General features: G+C 39.0%; 1 protein-coding gene across 5 annotated transcripts; it reads right to left on the minus strand.

Moving 5' to 3' along the window:
* On the minus strand, positions 1,524-10,350 carry LOC109845215 (TSL-kinase interacting protein 1-like). Of its 5 annotated transcripts, none has more exons than XM_020414436.1 (10): positions 10,217-10,350; positions 8,282-8,465; positions 7,879-8,007; positions 7,673-7,818; positions 7,284-7,525; positions 6,948-7,185; positions 6,531-6,854; positions 6,251-6,436; positions 6,004-6,145; positions 1,524-1,892 (listed from the first exon to the last, which is right to left on the minus strand). In XM_020414436.1, the coding sequence occupies exons 2-9, from the start codon at positions 8,409-8,411 to the stop codon at positions 6,017-6,019; spliced, it is 1,524 nt and encodes a 507-aa protein (XP_020270025.1). In that variant the 5' UTR covers positions 8,412-8,465; positions 10,217-10,350; the 3' UTR covers positions 1,524-1,892; positions 6,004-6,016. The 5 variants fall into 5 exon arrangements, with proteins under 5 accessions (XP_020270025.1, XP_020270028.1, XP_020270027.1 ...); XM_020414439.1 differs by having other exon boundaries at positions 7,673-7,815; positions 7,894-8,007; positions 10,184-10,350; XM_020414438.1 differs by having other exon boundaries at positions 7,894-8,007; positions 10,184-10,350.

Here is an 18,650-nt window from a genome sequence, read left to right on the forward strand (position 1 = left end):
CAGGTACAGAAGATTGTCACTCTATCCACTACAGATGCTGAGTATGTAGTAGTGACTGAAGCCAGTAAAGAGATGATATGACTTTAGGGTTTGTTAAGTGAGCTGGGATTCAAACAAGAGAGGAATGTTTTGCACAGCGATAGTCAAAATGCGATTCACTTGGCTAAAAATTCCATATTTCATTCTAAAACGAAGCATATTGGGCTTCGGTACCACTTCATCAGATCCTGCTGGAAGATGATGTGTTGAAACTGGAGAATATTTCAGGAAGTAAGAATCCAGCAGATATGTTAACAAAGGCTGTGACCATTCAGAAACTGGAGTTGTGCGCAACTTCAGTTGGCCTTCATGCATAGATGATGAGGGCGAAGCCACACAGGAGATGATGTTTGTAAAGGTAGTCTGCTAACGACGGTTTGTTCTCCAAGTAGGTGATTGTTGGATCTGGGTGTGAAGCCCAAACCTAGTGCATGCGAGGAGCTCCGGCGAGCTTGAGATCCACACAGACGACGTGGGCGTCGACTCAGGCGAGGTCGACGGCAACCTTCAGGTGAGCTCGCGCGAGCTCGACGAGCGTTAGGTGAGGTCTGGTCGATGGAGGCGAGCTCGAGTTGGCATCAGGCAAGGGCAAGCTCCTGTCGGAGAGCTCGAGCATGTGTCAGGCGAGGACCGTGTAGGCGAGCTCGTGTTCGATCCTCCAGGCGAGCTCGAGGTCCCTTTGCAGGTGAGCAAGGGCGAAAATGTTACAGGCGAAATCGAGGCTCGCCCGCAGGCGAGGTTGAGCGCGCGCTTGGCTGGCGACAGCCTGTCGCCAGCCTGTCGTTGAGTTCCCCTATAAAAGGGAACCCCAAAACCCTAGCCCATGTTGCTTTTTGCCCCTGAACTCTCTCTCTCCATCTCGGCGGCGGCTCTCTCCCTCTCTCCTCTCCCGCGATCTCTCTCTCTCTTCTCCTGTGCTCACGGGATTGAAGGGGAGGAATTTATGATAAATTGTCGCCAACCTGTTGTTGAGTTCCCCTATAAAAGGGAACTCAAAACCCTAGCCCCTGTTGCTTTTTGCCCCTGAACTCTCTCTCCATCTCGGCGGTGGCTCTCTCCCTCTCTCCTCTCTCGCGATCTCTCTCTCTCTCTTTTCTCTTGTGCTCACGGGATTGAAGGGGAGGAATTTATTGTGATAAATTAAAGAGAGAGAATTAAGAGGGGTATTAAATAAAAGAGAGAATTAAGAGGGGTATTAAATAGAAGAGAGAATTAAATAGGATATTGTTCACTGTAGCTACAGTAACAATTATTGCATTTATTAAGAAATCTCAAGTTTGAGATCTGCTCTTACATTGTAAATTCTTGTTGATTAATAAGAAATTAATTGTGTAGCTCCCGAGGACGTAGGGAGTTGTCGAACCTTGTTAAATCTTGGTGTACTTTTCTCTATACTGCGTTTCTACTATCTTAGAGGTTTCGGCGTAAATTCCCAACAGTAATTTTCCCTAAAAAATATAGACAGAGGATTATTTCAACCAGTTATGTTTGCAATAGGAACAAAGTAAAAGATTATTGTAATTTGTTACATTATCTTCATAGATCAATTTGCTAAAGTAATTTTACAAGACAGCAACTTGATCAAAGACCTATAACTCCCAATGCAAAATAATCTATTGGACTGCTGGGAAAATGCAAATATACTGTAAACAACCTTTTTCTTATATATGTTACTTAATAAAAAAAATACTTGATAACTAATTGATGACCTCCATAAACTCCACAACTAAACAAGAAGAAATCGCAGTCATCCGCTCATGAGATCAAAGATGACATGGATCAATGGACGATGTACGTGACAAGGAGTGCAATAAGCATGAGCAAGTAAGCAACCCCTTGATCAACTGCCTTACCTGCAAAATAAAGCGAAACATGATATTCAAACCAACAGTCTAAGACAAAATATATGAATGATTTGCAGATGAAATTACTATAGGGCTTAGCCATTTATTACCCCTAAACATTTATATTAGCACTTAGAACTTCACACGTCCGAAAGGAATTATCTCCATGTAATATGTAGATGTCACATAGGTATCGCACGACATCATTATGTTGAAGAGAAATCCCATGAAATTTCAGTGTGAGACGCTCTACTCTCTTGTATATGTTGAATTGCACCTCCTATAGTATACATAATAACAGAGGGATACCTCTGTTTAAATATAAGGGGTTTAAGTGCTCAAGGAAGTTTACAGGTGTAGTGCCTAACCCCTAAAAATAAAAGGGCAAACGTATCAATATATAAGATTAACAATGAGTATACAAGTAAAAACTTCGTAATTAGAAAACTGGTGGAGATAAGGCGGGATTAAAATCTGAAAACGTGGTGAAAACTACCTCAGAGATTGGCTTATAATTCCACTCTATTCTCATGCAGAGACATGACAGACAAGCCATTGATGAAAATGTGTATCAAAATGATGGTTAGAAGAATCATTTCAGATCATCCAAGCATGATTCACAAATTTATATAAGATATTTTGGAGCTTTATTAAGGAACTTATAGTATTCCAAATACCCAAACAGGTGGATGTGAAACACAAGCTCACCATCCATGGTTAAGTTCCCCCAGTCTTGGCAAAGACAAGGATGCAGCAGAACTGCAACCAAGATATAAGCAAATAGAAGGGTCTTTATCTTCGCGGAACCCATTATTTTGCTTGCAAAGAACAGAGTTACAAGAAAAGGAGACTGCTTATGAGATGTATTTCTCTTGGCCTTACGTATCCTGGGCAGAGACCTGTACGGAATTTATAAGCATTCTACCGCTATACCGAACCAATGACATAGAGACAATTCGCAGTCAAAAGTCAATCTTTGACCGGCATAAAGAAAGCAATATCCTGGACTAAATTATGATTTTTGTCCAAGGAAGACACTGACCAGGGTACCATAGTACACTTCATCACTGAATTCATCAGAAATTCGACTTGCATACTTTGTAGGATATATGTAATCTAGTTCCACAACATTTTATTACTGACAGGTTTATCAAGTAATATGATACAAACTCAGTAAATTGATGGCCTTGCATTCATGGTGAACAAAAAGCTGACCATGAGCTGCATCATCATTTGTCCAGTCAATGGTTGCAGTCAAAAACTGGGGGCAACAAGATAAATCCCAACTTATCTAATTTGGAGGACACAAAATGGAATTCATATGATTCCTTATACTTTATAGATAATCTAGCGTATCCATCGGATTAAACATTGCTCAGGCCGAAGTGTAGGTTGTCAGCGCTCAGCCTTGGGTTGAGCTCTAGGTTAGAATGGAGAATTTGGGGGCTAAAAAACCTAGAGTCCGGACCCTTCCTTGTTTGACTTCAAGCTATGAATCATAGAGAGATGTCCTTTCTAAGATTTTACACTGAACAAAATCAATAAATAAGTGGGGAGCAACTTACATCATGAGGATGGAAGAAGTGTTTATTTAGCCAAAGGAAACAATAGTAGACAGGGACAGAGTTGTCTTGCTCTGTAAGACTGTTAACCAACCACTTTTTTCCTCATTTAAAACATAATAATACTACTACTAATAATAATAATAATAATAATAATAATAATAATAAAATTCTGCTTTCAGATCTCAGGTTCTGTATATGACAACAGCCTTTGGGTTATAAGTCATAGCCCGGCGACTAATATAAGCAAAAATATATTAGGAACCGGTAAACGCTAAAAGGAAGGAAGAACAGATGAAAGGCTTGAAGACCAGCTGGTGATTAGTGAATAGTAAGCAACCAAACTCATATGGTAGCTTATAACCTCCAAGGACAGGATAAATATTATGTAAAATAAATTTACGAGTATGTAATGCAATGGAAGAAAAATGACCAGTTACAGGATGGTCAGGTGGTGCATCATCAATGGGACTCGTTCATCACGTCTAACAGAAATTTTATCTGCAGACAAGGAATAGACAAGAAGATTCATCTATATAGGTAGCTCAGCTACAATCTGTTCTTTTATATCTGCACTATGATCTGTATAGAGAAATTAACCCTCCCAGACAAAGCGGGTTAGGGGAAGTATAAAACCACGGGAACTGATCTGATATGAAGTGATAAGTATCAATACTTCTTCTGAGATAAAACATGGACTCATTGGTCGATCTTCATTCAACCAGGATATTCACAGGTATCAAATTCCGATACAAACAGAATATTTTGATGAAGCTAAATGAAACAAACTTGTAGAAGTCAAGTGCCAAACTGAGTAATAACTTTTGATTGTATACCCTGGGACCTAAAGTCAGGTCAACAGCTCGTTGCTGTTCAAACCATAATCACCTACCCAGACAAAGAGGCATTTAATTGGTATCATTATGCACAATTATCATATCTTAGTGATTATTGAGCTGTCAAAATTGTGAATGATAATTAACGTAGAAGGCCTTGTCCGCCAAATTAACACAACATTCAATGTTTCCAATACGCTGAATGGTGCATGCTAGTGCATACATGATACAAGTACAACAACCAAGCTTGATCAGAACTGGTATGTACAATCTAAATATGAGATTATTCAGAGGTGCTAAAATCGAACTCCATTACATTTTAAGGTTAACTCTGATGTTCAAGCAATGTGTAGACACAATTGATATTAAAAATCAAATAGTCTCTACTATCAAACCTCATCATGTAGATATTGATTTAAATTTTGTTTGATCAGGAATAAACAAGTCAACAAACTAAACTACGAGGCTGTTTCACTTAGAAATTTATCAGCCCTTTGTTTAGTTAAATGATCAATTGACCATGAACCATGTGCGATGCATTATTATATCATGTGACCAACCAAGATGACACTCAAATAATTTACCTAAAGGTGGGAAAATAAACAAGCAGGCCTTATTCAAGCTCAGGCCAATTATCATTTCAAGCTCAATCATTATTCAAATCAAACTTATTTCAAGATATACATCAAGCCTAACATATCTTACTTTCAAATAGCTCATTTTTTATTCCCATAGGTGTATATTTACACACTAAATGGTGGACGCCCATCGATATTATTGGCTGCTTCCCCTCATTCGTTATCATGCCATTAGCATCCATTTAAAACATAATGCAAAAGGGATAAAACAAAACAGTACATACCTGGAAACAAGACAAGTCTCCAGTCCATATCTCTAATTCCTGATTAATTATGTTCCCTTTACTTAAAGACTCATTGCAAGTCCCAGTAATTAGACACCTCGCGCAATGTCTTAACTGTTGGACCTAAACTCTTATAGTTGAACACAGCTCTATTGGACCATTCCTTACTTTCATTACGATCCAAACAAGAGTTCAATTGTGTGAGTCTCAATATCTCAGTTTTTGGAAATAACCATACAAGGCCCAATTGTTTGAATGTTGGTGATAAGTTGTTTATAGGTCATGTAACCAAACTGCTTATATTTATTCTTCATGTAAAGTCAACAAACAAAGTGTGATAATATCATAGGCAAAATCATTTGTAATGTGAACTACCAAAAAAACTTGTTGATTTTCAGGCATAATTGACGCATCTTACAAAAATGACAACATCGTAGATAAAATAATACACATATTTTTTGCAAATTATATAAATATAATCACTTGTAAAAAAAATTAGCAAGGTTTAAATCTGACTACTGTTACAGATTAGTTTCAAAACATGAAAGTAGATTGGTATAAGAATTTCCCCAAACTACTGAAAATATTTTCATCAGAAACATCAACTAGCATGTTGATAGATAGGTAATCTTGAAGTAGCAGAAAAGTACAACGAAAGTTTTTAATATTACCATTCTGCCTAATGTGTGTTTAGCAACTAAATTTATATTGACAATACGCCTTAATGAACTGCTGTAGAATGTGCTCTATGAAATAGAAAATACTCCTAATCTTATATTTTCCAGAATGTTATTCAACCCTACAAAAGTACAAAATAGTGATAACAATTATAAAATATCATTTTATGAGTTCAGTAGTACCTTATTATATGCTCTAAAATATGGAGAAGTTCTGAAATGAGTCTAAACTGCTCGCAATCAGACCATCGAGGCCAATGCTATCGCCACCAACAAACTGTTTGGAGGCAGGTGTGGCATATTCCCAAGGACCCAAGGACTCAGGCTGTTGAAAGTTAGCAAGAGGATGGAGATCAGTTAACCATCACCATTTTGTAGCTTGATTTTCAAATAGACAGATTAAAATATACTATGAAAGTATTGCCATTACCCAGCATATGTCCAACTTCACAGTATGGCTAGTATCACCATGAGAAGCTTGTGTATAAGCCTGTGATTTGTGTCCGTCACCAATAACATCCTGTGTGAGATTTTGTGAATCACCTCCTGATTGCAAACAAGCTTCACCAGTTGTATGAAGCTGCTGGCTTAGTGGGGATCGTTTACAAGCATTATCCTGTACATGTCAAACCTGAGAACTCAGATGTGGCCATAATAAACAAGTACAACTCTTTGAGTTTGTGACAGAGAACATAACAAGAAGATTTTACCGCATCATGAAACCTCGAAGGATTAGACCAGATATTCTGTATGCATGATGCAGCAGGAGCATCTTTAGTTTGAGCTGGATCTGTTCCAGTTGAGGAGGGGGTCTTTCGAAAAGAAAAGGCATTGCATGTTTCCTCAGCATCCAGTATGGAAGGCACAGATGCTGGCTGAACTTTTGCTTTGAAACGGTCAAAGGCAGCATCAAATGAATCACAGCTAATCTGGCTAATATTTACATTTCTTGAAGCATCAGACAATAAGGCTCCAAAGCTTATGTTAGATATATCCCACAGAAGTACTTGGCTGTTGGCGGTTCTCTGGTTATCCTTTTTGAACAAAATATTAAGTATTAAGCATACATCTAACCAGAAAAAATTAGGAAGAAAACAATTTAGCAACTTGAAGTTGAACTACAATACCAGCGACTGAATAGTTTTATCCAACTGACTGCTCATCCTTACATCTTCATTTGGTGAATCTTCAGCAGGTGCAGGAGCATTCTCTTGACTTGCTATGCAACACAAATGTCTTTCATGATCAACAATTTTAACAGAATCCTTTATCTCATTTTCCTTAATTTGTACACTACTTTCAGAAAATGGAGATATCAAAGGCGTGCTGCTTATGCTGGGCTCGGTATTGGAGAACCATCCATATCTTTAAAGTAAAGAATGGAGTTGTTAGTTTCAGCTTTGCAGCTTTCTTTTAGTAAAAATAAATTTATACCAAAAGGAAGAAAAAGGATAGAGATAAACCTGAGCCGAAAAATAGCAGGGTTACCTATGGCAACATGCACATCACTTGCACTAGTATTAGTGTCCTTCAAAGTCCATCTCATCTGACCCATAAGATTTTCTGTCTGTGTGTAGTATGGAAACAGCATTAACTCTCCTGTTGTCATCGTTGGTGTACCCCACTTGACATTAAGGTGCTTTACTACAGAAGAAATTTTCTTTCGTGTTCCTATTGTTAGCTCCAGGTAAGGGTTGTGCTTCTCCTGTAGTATACCCAATCAAAAACTGTGCATTAATATAGTTCACATGAAGCTCAAAACAGTGACACAGATTGAGAGAGCCCTTAACTAGTTTATATAAGCAGTGATCAAAATGACGGGAGATTCTCTAAGTTCTCACACATGAATTACCATCTCCAAAGCTCTAAGTGTAACTTCATCTATTGGAAACAGCTGGAGCTTAAACTTTTGAAAGCAGATGGATGGTCTTGGAACAGATGCTGAAGCTGCAGATGACACAGGTGGAGTTGGAAACTGCAATTCTTCCCCATTTTCTGCTGAAGACAAAACTGTTAATTTGAAAGAAAAAAATGCTCAATAACCAAGAATCTACTTACTGATCAATTGATCACCTGTGGCAGGCAACAACTGACTGGGTGAGTGATCAAGTCTGCTTTGCTTACAAACCGAAGTGATGGTTGTTTTTTGTCCCTGCTGCTCAGCATGAAGAGGAAGCAATTTATTACCTGGAAAAAAGAGAGAGGGAGAAGGTACTTGCTTTAATATTGATAAGGTCTAAAGCTAGCAAATAATTGTAGGTCTAAACTTTCAAGACTGAGCTAAAACAAACAGAAGTAGAGAGAACATGTAAATATTCCAAGGAATTGTATATCATGTCCACTACATGAAAAAATCATGTGGTAAGACAATTTTTAAACCAATAAAGACAATCTAGTGAATACACAGTCCAGAAGAAACAGAATAATGTATACACTAGAGTGGTAGAGTGACAATCATCACCTGCTTTTTTCGACCTCTGCTTGGAAATTTTATCAGTGGATATCCCAGATTTGGTGCAGCTAAGTCCTCTAACTGCCTTCCCTTTTGTAGATGATGTTGGCATTTTTTTACGATGCTGCTCAGTCTTCATTGCAAATGATGGCCGTAATCATGCCCTCGTCAAAATCAATTCATGTAGAACACCCTGTCCAGATAACTTGAAAAATAAGCTCTTTGAATGTTACTAATGAATGGGCAGTCAAATGCACAACTCCCTCTATTTCAGATTCATGAAGCCTTACCCTTGCATTGTGACCATATATCTCAATTTCCAAACCATGTTATAACTACATCCACAAATGAAACACAGGTTTAACCCAATAATCTTTCTTGATTTGCTCTAGGCTTTGAAGTTTGAAATACAGTTGACCTCCTCCTTTATTTCATCATCATCATCTTTTTTTAAGAATGTTACAGTGTTACCTCCTAAAACATTCACATGAACTTTCATGTAATTTGCTAGATCAGCTATAACCTGATATTGTGTGATTTTAATCACTCTACAGACAATGTGGTCTGGAACTACCAGTCAGGTTCCCTGTACTCAAGTGACAGATTCAAGAATAAAGTTCCTAACACTATCAGGGTGTAGATGCTTCTTTCAAACTAGAGGAACTAAATATTGAGCATGTTCTATAAGTGTAAGGAGGCCTCATCTGCAAATAGAAGATCAACCAATACAAGGGGAATTTATAACTTTTTAGAACATGTATTTGATTGACATTTTACAACTTCACTCAATCTAAGCAATTTGCCTTTGATATGTTTTTTCCCCCTCAATATCTTAGTTATAATTAATAAAAACAGGAACATGAGAACAAATTAGCAATTTTGAGGGTCATGCAAAGTGTGCAAAACTTTTTAGTTATAAAAATAGAACATAAGCTACTACCTTGTTCATTATGCATATGATGGAACAAGGCACGTAAAGTTTTTATCACAATTCAAGAAATCTCTACAAAAACAATCGATAGACAACTTAAAGAATCTTTTCAACCATATGGATCAATCTTTCCCGGTTAGAACATACAAACACAAAAAACTATTATCCAGTGAGCAGATACCCGTGATTCTTAAAAGAGTTCTCATCTTTAGATAGAAATAATAATTTTAAACACGCATCCCAATTACCTTTGCCTTTGCTGCCTATGTAATAAAATGAAATCTCTTAAATAAAAAAACCTAGGCTTTCAGGCATGCCTAATGGCAAGAACTACATGAAGGTGAAGTGACCTAGACTCTAATTCCACTTCAGCGAAGCATCCTAGCTGGCATTTGGTTCTTTGTCCTCATCCCATCAAAGAACTTATCAAGTGATTTAAGCTTTAAATCAAAAATAAGATGAGATATTTCTAACAAGAGAAAACCCTAGAATCTATTAACTCCATCGCACTTGGTCTTACATATCTTAACTAAAAGATTCCAAAACCTAGAGACAAAACTATTTCCACATTCTTCCCAACAATAACCTAATTTTCACCCGAACAGATCAAAATTAAACGAAAATTGAACAGAAACCCAGATTCACATTTAATGAAACTAAAACCGAGCAGATATAAACTAGAGTAGTGACCTCTGATTCTCGTACTGTCAATTATCCAACAAAGAGCCCTATTTTTTTGAAGAGAAATCCGAGAAGTGGAAAGCTAGGGTTTGGGATCCAAAGAAAAAAAAAACGAAGGCGAAATCACGCCCCTACCAAAATTTAAAAGGCTTAAACTTGCTCGCAAAACCTAGAAACTAAACAATTTCCACATTTTCCCCAGACTAAACCTCAATTTTCCATCCTAACAACTAAAAGCTACAAAAAAAAACAATATATTAACAAAAAGAACCCCAATTCGCATGTGAAGGAGCTGAAACCTTAGAAGAAGAAGATGAGATCAGACTACTGGCCTTTAACTGCTGAGCGTCAGTTCTTCGATCAAAAATCCCTAAATCTGGAGAGGGAGGTGACAGCAGTGAGGAGCTAGGGTTTGGGGATCGAAGGAAAAGAGGACGGAATCGCGTCCCTCGCAAAATTTAAAGGCGTTTCCTTGCTGGATACGGTTTTTCAAAACTTGCCGCCTTTTGTTTCCTCGAAAATTAGAAAAGGAGCGAGATACCGACACGTGCCTTTGCATTACTTAACTAATTGGACGGTTTTGGGCTTAACTATCATTAGTCGTAAAATTGGCCCAACTGATTCCAAAGACTGCTTGGCTCTCAAATTTGGATTCTTTTAAAACCTAAATATCATAGAACCCCACCAAACTTTGGATGATTGGCAGAACACCCCCTTAACTTTCATAACATCAGAAAACCTACTTTAAATTTAAGGCCTACTGGAAAATCCCCTTTAACTTTGAGATTTTATCATAAAACACCCCCTACTTTATGCCTGTTTTCTGATAAAATCTCGTTTTCTATTAAAATTATAAAAGTTAAAGCGGGTTCTGATAATCATCTAAAGTTAAGGGGGTTCTAATGTTTACCCTTAATTTAACAAGGATAAAAGTTATGGTTTGCTCAGGAAATTCTTTAAATTTTTAATTTTTTTTTTGTTTGTTTAAATAGAAAATTAAATGTGGATCTCACTTTTCTCTTTACAGTGGAAATCCAAATCCACGGGAAAAGGAGACCTTCTTGCGCAGAAATTTCTAAGATTTACAAGAATACTAACATGCCCTAAATGTGTTTTGAATTATACACTTCAGTGAAATTCATAAAAAAGCCAGATGTATCATGCTATCATTGTTGTTCTCCCACCCGGAAAAATATTTTAGAAAAGCAAGATAAAAGCTACTCACGTTGCATAAAAGAATCTTAAAAATCAAAAGAATTTATATTATGGACTTGTTTCAATTTGCTTATCAAAGAAACATATAAAAATAATAATTTGTTTTGGACTTGTAGTACATGTCACTGGCTTATAAAAATACGGAAATCTATTTTTTTTCTCATTCTATTATACTTAGAATAGTTTCTTTAGAAAATCCCTAGATATTGAGAAACTCGTACGGAAAGTATTCTTTCGTTAAATAAGAACAATTGGATTAAATTTGCTCACTATATTCTTAAGAGGGAAGAAGTTTAAAGCCTAGCATAATTATAAATATAGTTCGGAATCTGTAAATATAGTAACTTGGGCATCATACTCTTCATTTTTCAAGTCGGAATTATCAGCCAATAGCAATTTATTTGTGAGCTAACAGCCAATAGCAATTGAATTTGATAGTTTAGGAGATAAATGGGGACAAGTCAGTTCAGGGAGCCAGGTGAGTCTGAGAATAGTAAAAGGGATAAACAGAAACTTACTTTATTTATTTTTAGAAGGTAAAATGGGACCAAATATATTTTAGGAAGATTAAGAGACAAATTCAATAGTATGGGGATCAATTAGAGGCAAAAACATAATGATGAGGACATCCGGAGGCGTACACGAGATTTTCGCCGAGTTTATCAGCGTAGGGGGCGCCATGTTTCAACATTATGGTTTTGATTTCAGTTGTAATAATTAGTTTGAATTTTAAATTTTTGAATTTTAAATTTTTGAATTTTAAATTTTTGAATTTTGATTTTATTTGGTAGTTAATCAGCTAATTGGTTGTATTTGGTTATGAGAGAGATTTGAGGGATTTAGAGAATATTCCAAATCTGTAATTTTTATTTAAGAACTCCTGTAATCAGAAATGGGATATGGAAGATTAAATAAAATTTGTGTTGGCCTAATTATGGTGTGAAACCCTAGGTTAATACGAATTTTCTTTTCTTTGTTGTTTTCACAGCCGTCAACTTCAGTCTTCTTCTTCCCCCACGTAAACACCATTCCCCCCACAATCAAACTCATTCATCGTCCTTCCTCTAGGCCGTCACCAACTTTCCAGCGCCATATTAACTCACACCCCAACACCTTCAAACACCGCCAACAATCAGCCCCAAACCACCTCCACCATCATCAGTCGGCCGCACCACCAGTAGCCGCCTCTCCTTCTCCATCTTCACCAGCCGCACCACCTCGTCCCCCTGCAGATTTCCGCCCACCAAAGCCTCCTCTCTCCCGTTCTTCGTCGTTCCACAGCCCCCTCCTCTACTCTCGTCGCACCTGAGGAGCCTCGCCCTTCCCCTTTGATCCCTCCGCCCTCAAGAACTCCAGTAGCCCCTCCCCTTGGCTCACGTCCCGCCGAGCAACCAACAAGCGGCTGCCCTCCTCCTACGAGCAGCCCACAGATCTCTGCTCTCTTCCACCCTTCCACAAAAAGCCCTTCTACTGATTTTGACATCGTCGTGCCGCCGTCGTTGTATTCATCTTCATTTTCTTCGTTGTCAACACTTTTCAAATTGTCGCCAGACCTCTTTTTGTGTCGTCGTTGAGTCCGACTCTGCAATCGGTTTGTGCATGGCCGATCCCGACATTAAAGATGATGCATTCGTGATTGATCTAGATACCGACGTGGTTGATCTACATCGTTCCCCGTGGTTTGATTATCAACCGTTCGAGAGTGTACCCGAGTACGTCGAACGTGTGACTCATCAGATCGTCGACAATATAGAGAGTCGTTTGGGGATTAGTTTGTGGCATCGACGTTTCCATCCGGATACACCACTTCATCCTAATTACGTCACCCTCGGTGGAGAGCTTCCACCCCTCATATTTGGCGTCATCGAACCACCCCCTGAGGATCTTCCCATCGAACCAGTTCAACCCGATGAAGGTTTAATTTTCTTACGCCCAAGTATTTTCGGAATTGCTATTGCGTGCATGTTGTTATCAATATTAATATCGATTGCGCTTGTGCTATATTCAGTTTGACTAGTGAGCGAGTGAATCTGCTGCTAAGTATTTCTGCTTATCTAAATATTACAAATTGAATTGTATTAAGAGAATGAATCATTATATTATTTATCTGAATAATTTTACAAATGTTCAAACTTAGTACATTGCAACTTTTGCTCAAAAACCATCGTTCACTTCATTTTACTCTTAAATTTCCTGCTTAGATCGATCGTTGATTTGGTGAAGCATTATTGTCGCTGATCTTGCACCTGCATATATATTGCTTCACATCAATTTTGGTATCAGAGCGTGGTTCTAAGTTAGGAATTTTTTTTTAGTTGAGTCTTTATTTAAAAAAAATTCAGTCATCTCATTTAATTATTGTGCACCCATTCATATCATCTAGTTGTTAGTGCATGCCCACTCGCACCGGTCTATCCTATCGATTAGGAGAGTCAAGTGAGTCGACTAGTGAGTCCAGTATGTCAGGCAGTACCGATCCTAAACTCCATAAGAAACTCGATGAGCTAACAAGACAATTAACTGCCGTAGTCCAGAACTTAACAAATTTCCAAAATGACACCAACGAAAAGTTTGCTAGGCTCGAAGAAACACGTGTTGCAACCCCGCCACCGCAAGGTCAAGGTTATGAACACTTCACCCCACCGCTGTCGCTGCAAGGTCAAGGCTTTGGAAACATCATTCAGCGGCCCCCACATCAACCGGTACCTGATCTGGATGCACAATACCTGAGGAGTATTAAGGTCAGCGTACCAACCTTTGATGGCAAGCTCGACCCACAAGCTTTTCTGGACTGGCTGAAGAACATGGATCACTACTTCGATTGGTACACCCTGACGGAACCCCGAAAGGTCAAGTTCGCAGCGATGAAACTCACCGGACCCGCTTGCCAATATTGGACCAACCTCAAAATGCTGAGGCATATTCGAGGGTAGTTACCGATTACAACTTGGCAAGAAATGACCAACAAACTAAAATAGAAGTACCTTCCGCCATCATTTTATCATCGATTGCTAGACAAATGGCATCGCTTCACTCAAGGCACCAAATCAGCAAAAGAATACATTGCACAATTTGATGAACTGTTTACTCGATGCAGCACTATTGAGCAAGAGGCGGCAATGAAGGTTTTATCGAAATTTAGAGCTGGATTGTGAAGCGATCTTCAAACCAAACTCTTTGCTAGGGGAATAGACACTCTTGAGAAAGCTTACGCATTAGTTCAAGATCTAGATGAAGCCAAACCTCATTAATCTTATAGGAGTCAGGATTTTAGAACTTATTCCTCTCAATCTTCCAGTGCCACTACTTCTAGCCATCCTTCAAGTCGATCTAACCCCAGTTCTTCCCAGTATAAAGTCGACCCTAAAGGCAAGGAGCCGGAGAAAGATTTTCCAAGGTTGGCCCTCACGTCAAGTGCTACAAATGCCAAGGGTATGGGCATGTTTCTGCGAACTATCTGACTCGTCACAAGGTTGCTATCATCGATGGCCAATACAAATACGAACCCAAACCTGACAGCGACGAGTTTGTTCATCAAGTTGACGATGATACCGATGATTTTGAGGATGATGCAGATGATATTGTCTTAGGTTGTCTTACGCAAATTGAAACTCCTACCATATCAGTTGTCAGATGTGCTATCTCCCAACCCAAGGTTGTTGATGATTGAAGACGTACTTTCATTTTCCATACGTTTACAAAGATTGGTGATAAAAATTATAAAGTGATCGTGGACAGTGGAAGCTGTATTAATGCGGTCTCCTCAGTTGTGATCGCCAAGCTTGGTCTTAAGACTGTACCCTATCCTAATCTATACAAGGTATCGTGGATTAACGACACCACACTCAATGTCCAAGAGAGGTGCTTAGTCCCTCTTCAATTTGCTATTAATAAGGACAAAGTTTGGTGCGATGTTCTAAAAATAGATGTGGGTCAAATTATTCTTGGGAGGCTCTGGCTGTTTGATAACGACGTTCATATCTTCAGACGATCCAACATGCTATTGTTCGAGCATGACGGGAAGAAGGTCAAGATCCTTCCAGTTCAACCGAACGGGAGTGACAAGAAGCCTGATCCAGACAAGTCTTCCTGATGCGTTAACCTGATTGGGGCCAAAGAAATAGATCGTGAACTGGCCAATGGAGCTCCCGTATTCGCCCTCGCTGCTCGAGAAGCCCCTAAAGATGTTGCTGACGTGGTCCCTCCAAAAGTCGCTCATGTGTTGGAAGAATTCGCTGACGTCTTCCCTGAGGATCTCCCGGACCAATTACCCTTGATGTGTGATATCCAACACGCAATTGATTTAGTCCCAGGAGCAACTCTTCCTAATTTGTCTCACTATAGAATGAACCCTAATGAACACGCAGACCTGAAGAGGCAAGTTGATGAGCTGCTGGAGAAAGGCCTTGTCATAGAAAGCATGAGTCCCTGTGCGGTCCCCACATTACTGATGCCAAAGAAAGACGAAACATGGCATATGTGTGTGGATAGCCGGGCAATGAACAAGATCACGGTGAAATATTGTTTCCTCATTCCCCGGTTGGATGATATGCTATACCTTATGTCTGGAGCCACTATCTTTTCTAAGATTGATCTTAAGAATGGCTACCATCAGATTCGCATCCGCCCCAGAGACGAATGGAAGACCGCCTTTAAGATAAAAGATGGGTTGTATGAATGCATGGTCATGCCCTTTGGTTTGATTAACGCTCCGAGCACTTTTATGAGAGTGATGACTCAAGTACTCCGCCCCTTCACGGGAAAATTCTTGGTGGTGTACTTTGACGATATCCTTATTTATAGTAACTCTCGTGAGCAACATGTGGACCATCTGCGTCAAGTCTGTACTGTGTTAAGAAAAGAGCAACTATATGCTAATCCTAAGAAATGTACTTTTCTTACACACCAAGTCATTTTTCTGGGATTTGTGGTCTCTTCTGAAGGAGTATCTGCTGATCCTGAGAAAGTTAGAGCTATCGAAGAATGGCCCGAACCCAAGAACATCAGAGACGTTCGAAGCTTTCACAGACTCGCTACATTTTATCGCCGGTTTATCAAGGGTTTCAGCACCATCATGGCCCCTATTACAGATTGCTTGAAGAAAGGTGAGTTTGAGTGGTCAAAAGCTGCTACCAAGGTATTTGTAGAGATCAAGCAAAGAATGTCGCAGGCACCTGTTATAAGCCTACCCGATTTTTCTAAGGTCTTCGAAATTGCGTGCGATGCCTCTGGTATTGGTATAGGTGGAATTCTATCTCAAGAAGGATATCATGTTGCTAACTTTAGTGAGACGCTGAATGATACAAGGCAATGCTATTCTACCTATGATAAAGAATTCTATGCGATGATACAATATCTTCGTTGCTGACGTTATTATTTGCTACCGAAAGAATTCGTTATATATTCTGACCACGAGGCCCTTCGATATATTCACTCCCAAAAGAAGCTGGATGCTAGACACGATCGTTAGGTTGAGTTCCTTCAGGACTACACCTACATGATTAAACATAAAGCAGGAGTAGAGAATAAAGCCACCGACGCACTCAGTCGTCGCATGCACCTTCTCTCAATCATGAGTGCGCAAGTAGTTGGCTTTGAGAAAGTCAGAGAACGGTATGAATCGTGTCCTGATTTTAACGAAGTTTATACTTTGCTGGATGATGGAGTGACCCGTGAAATTGATGGTTTTCTCCTGAAGGATGGATATCTTTTCCATTTTCGCAAGTTGTGTATTCCCGACACATCTCTGAGAGAATTCTTGATTTGGGAATTACATGTTGGAGGCCTTGTAGGACATTTTGGGAATAGCAAGACTGTCGAAGTAGTTGAATGTTGTTTCTATTGGCCAAGTATTAAACGGGACGTTGTTAGGCTAGTGGGCCGATGTCACACCTGCCAACTAGCTAAACAACGTAAACAGAACATTGGCTTGTACACTCCTCTTCCTATCCCAAATTGTCCCTGGCAAGATGTCAGTATGGACTTTGTGTTAGGACTCCTGAAGACAATTAGAAAACACGATTTCGTCCTTGTTGTTGTGGACTGATTCTCCAAAGTGGCCCATTTCATACCATGCTCCAAAACTTCCCACGCTTCTCATGTGGCTAAATTGTACTTTAACGAAGTTGTTAAACTGCACGAACTACCAAAAACAATTGTGTCTGATAGGGATGTTAAATTTACTAGTTATTTCTAGAAAACCCTTTGGCACAAAATGGGAACCAAGCTTCAATTCTCAACGGTTTTTCATCCCCAAACCGATGATTAACCTGAGGTAGTCAACAGGAGCTTAGGTAACCTATTTAGATCGCTAGTTAGCGAAAATCTTAGGGATTGGGATCAACATCTGCCTACTACTGAATTTTCTTATAATAACTCTGTTAATATGTCTACAGGTGTCAGTCCAGCTAAAGTCGTGTATGGTTATAAGCCTAGACAGCCTATAGATCTTGTCCCGATGTCTGCACATCATAGAGTATCTGAATCAGCATCTGCATTTGCATCTCACATTCATGACTTGCATAAAGAAATCAGTATAAAGATCAATAACAACAATGCTTACTATAAAATGCGGGCAAATCAAAGAAGGAGGTTTAAAGAGTTTAGTGTTGGTGACTATGTGATGGTCTGGATACATCCGGAACGGTTTCCTCCGAGAACTGTTAAAAAGTTGCATGCACGAAGTGCATGATCTTTTAAAATTCTCAAGAAACTTAATGATAATGCTTATGTTCTCAACCTTCCTGAAGGTTTTAATATTAGTTGGACTTTTAATATTGAGGATTTAGTAGAGTACAAATGCCCCATTTTAACCCTGACAACCCACTGGTTGATGAGCCTACCCTTGAGCCTATTTCTGAGAGCTTCCATTTACCTCCACTTCCCCAGATATCACTCACATATACATCACAAGACATTGATACTATTATTGATGATAACATTATTTCTACTAGTAATGGTGGTATCCGCAGGTACTTGGTACATTGGAAAGGATGACCTGAGTCTGATGACACTTGGCTCGATAAGGGTGACTTACAGAGGTTGGATCCAGATCTTCTTGAGCAGTATGACAGCCACCCTGATTTACACTCGACAGGGTCGAGTTCTCTCCCACCCGGGGAGAATGATAAGGACATCCGGACGCGTACACGAGATTTTCGCCGAGTTTATCAGCGCAGGAGGCGCCATGTTTCAACATTATGGTTTTGATTTCAGTTGTAATAATTAGTTTTAATTTTAAATTTTTGAATTTTGAATTTTTGAATTTTGATTTTATTTGGTAGTTAATCAGCTGATTGGTTGTATTTGGTTATGAGAGCGATTTGAGGGATTTAGAGAATAATCCAAATCTGTAATTTTTATTTAAGAACTCCTGTAATCACAAATGGGATATGAAAGATTGAATAAAATTTGTGTTAGCCTAATTATGGTGTGAAACCCTAGGTTAATACGAATTTTCTTTTCTTTGTTGTTTTCACAGCCGTCAACTTCAGTCTTCTTCTTCCCCCACGTAAACACCATTCCCCCACAATCAAACCCATTCATCTCCTT

Source organism: Asparagus officinalis, chromosome 6 (assembly GCF_001876935.1).
Source record: "Asparagus officinalis chromosome 6, Aspof.V1, whole genome shotgun sequence".
Lineage (NCBI taxonomy): Eukaryota > Viridiplantae > Streptophyta > Magnoliopsida > Asparagales > Asparagaceae > Asparagus > Asparagus officinalis.

Coding starts and splice junctions, on each gene's coding strand:
- LOC109845215 (XM_020414436.1), bottom strand. CDS start 8,411: ATGAAGACTGAGCAGCATCGTAAAAAAATGCCAACATCATCTACAAAA. Junction 6,855..6,947: donor ATAAAACTATTCAGTCGCTG/GTATTGTAGTTC, acceptor TTGTTCAAAAAG/GATAACCAGAGAACCGCCAA. Junction 6,146..6,250: donor TGAAGTTGGACATATGCTGG/GTAATGGCAATA, acceptor AACTTTCAACAG/CCTGAGTCCTTGGGTCCTTG.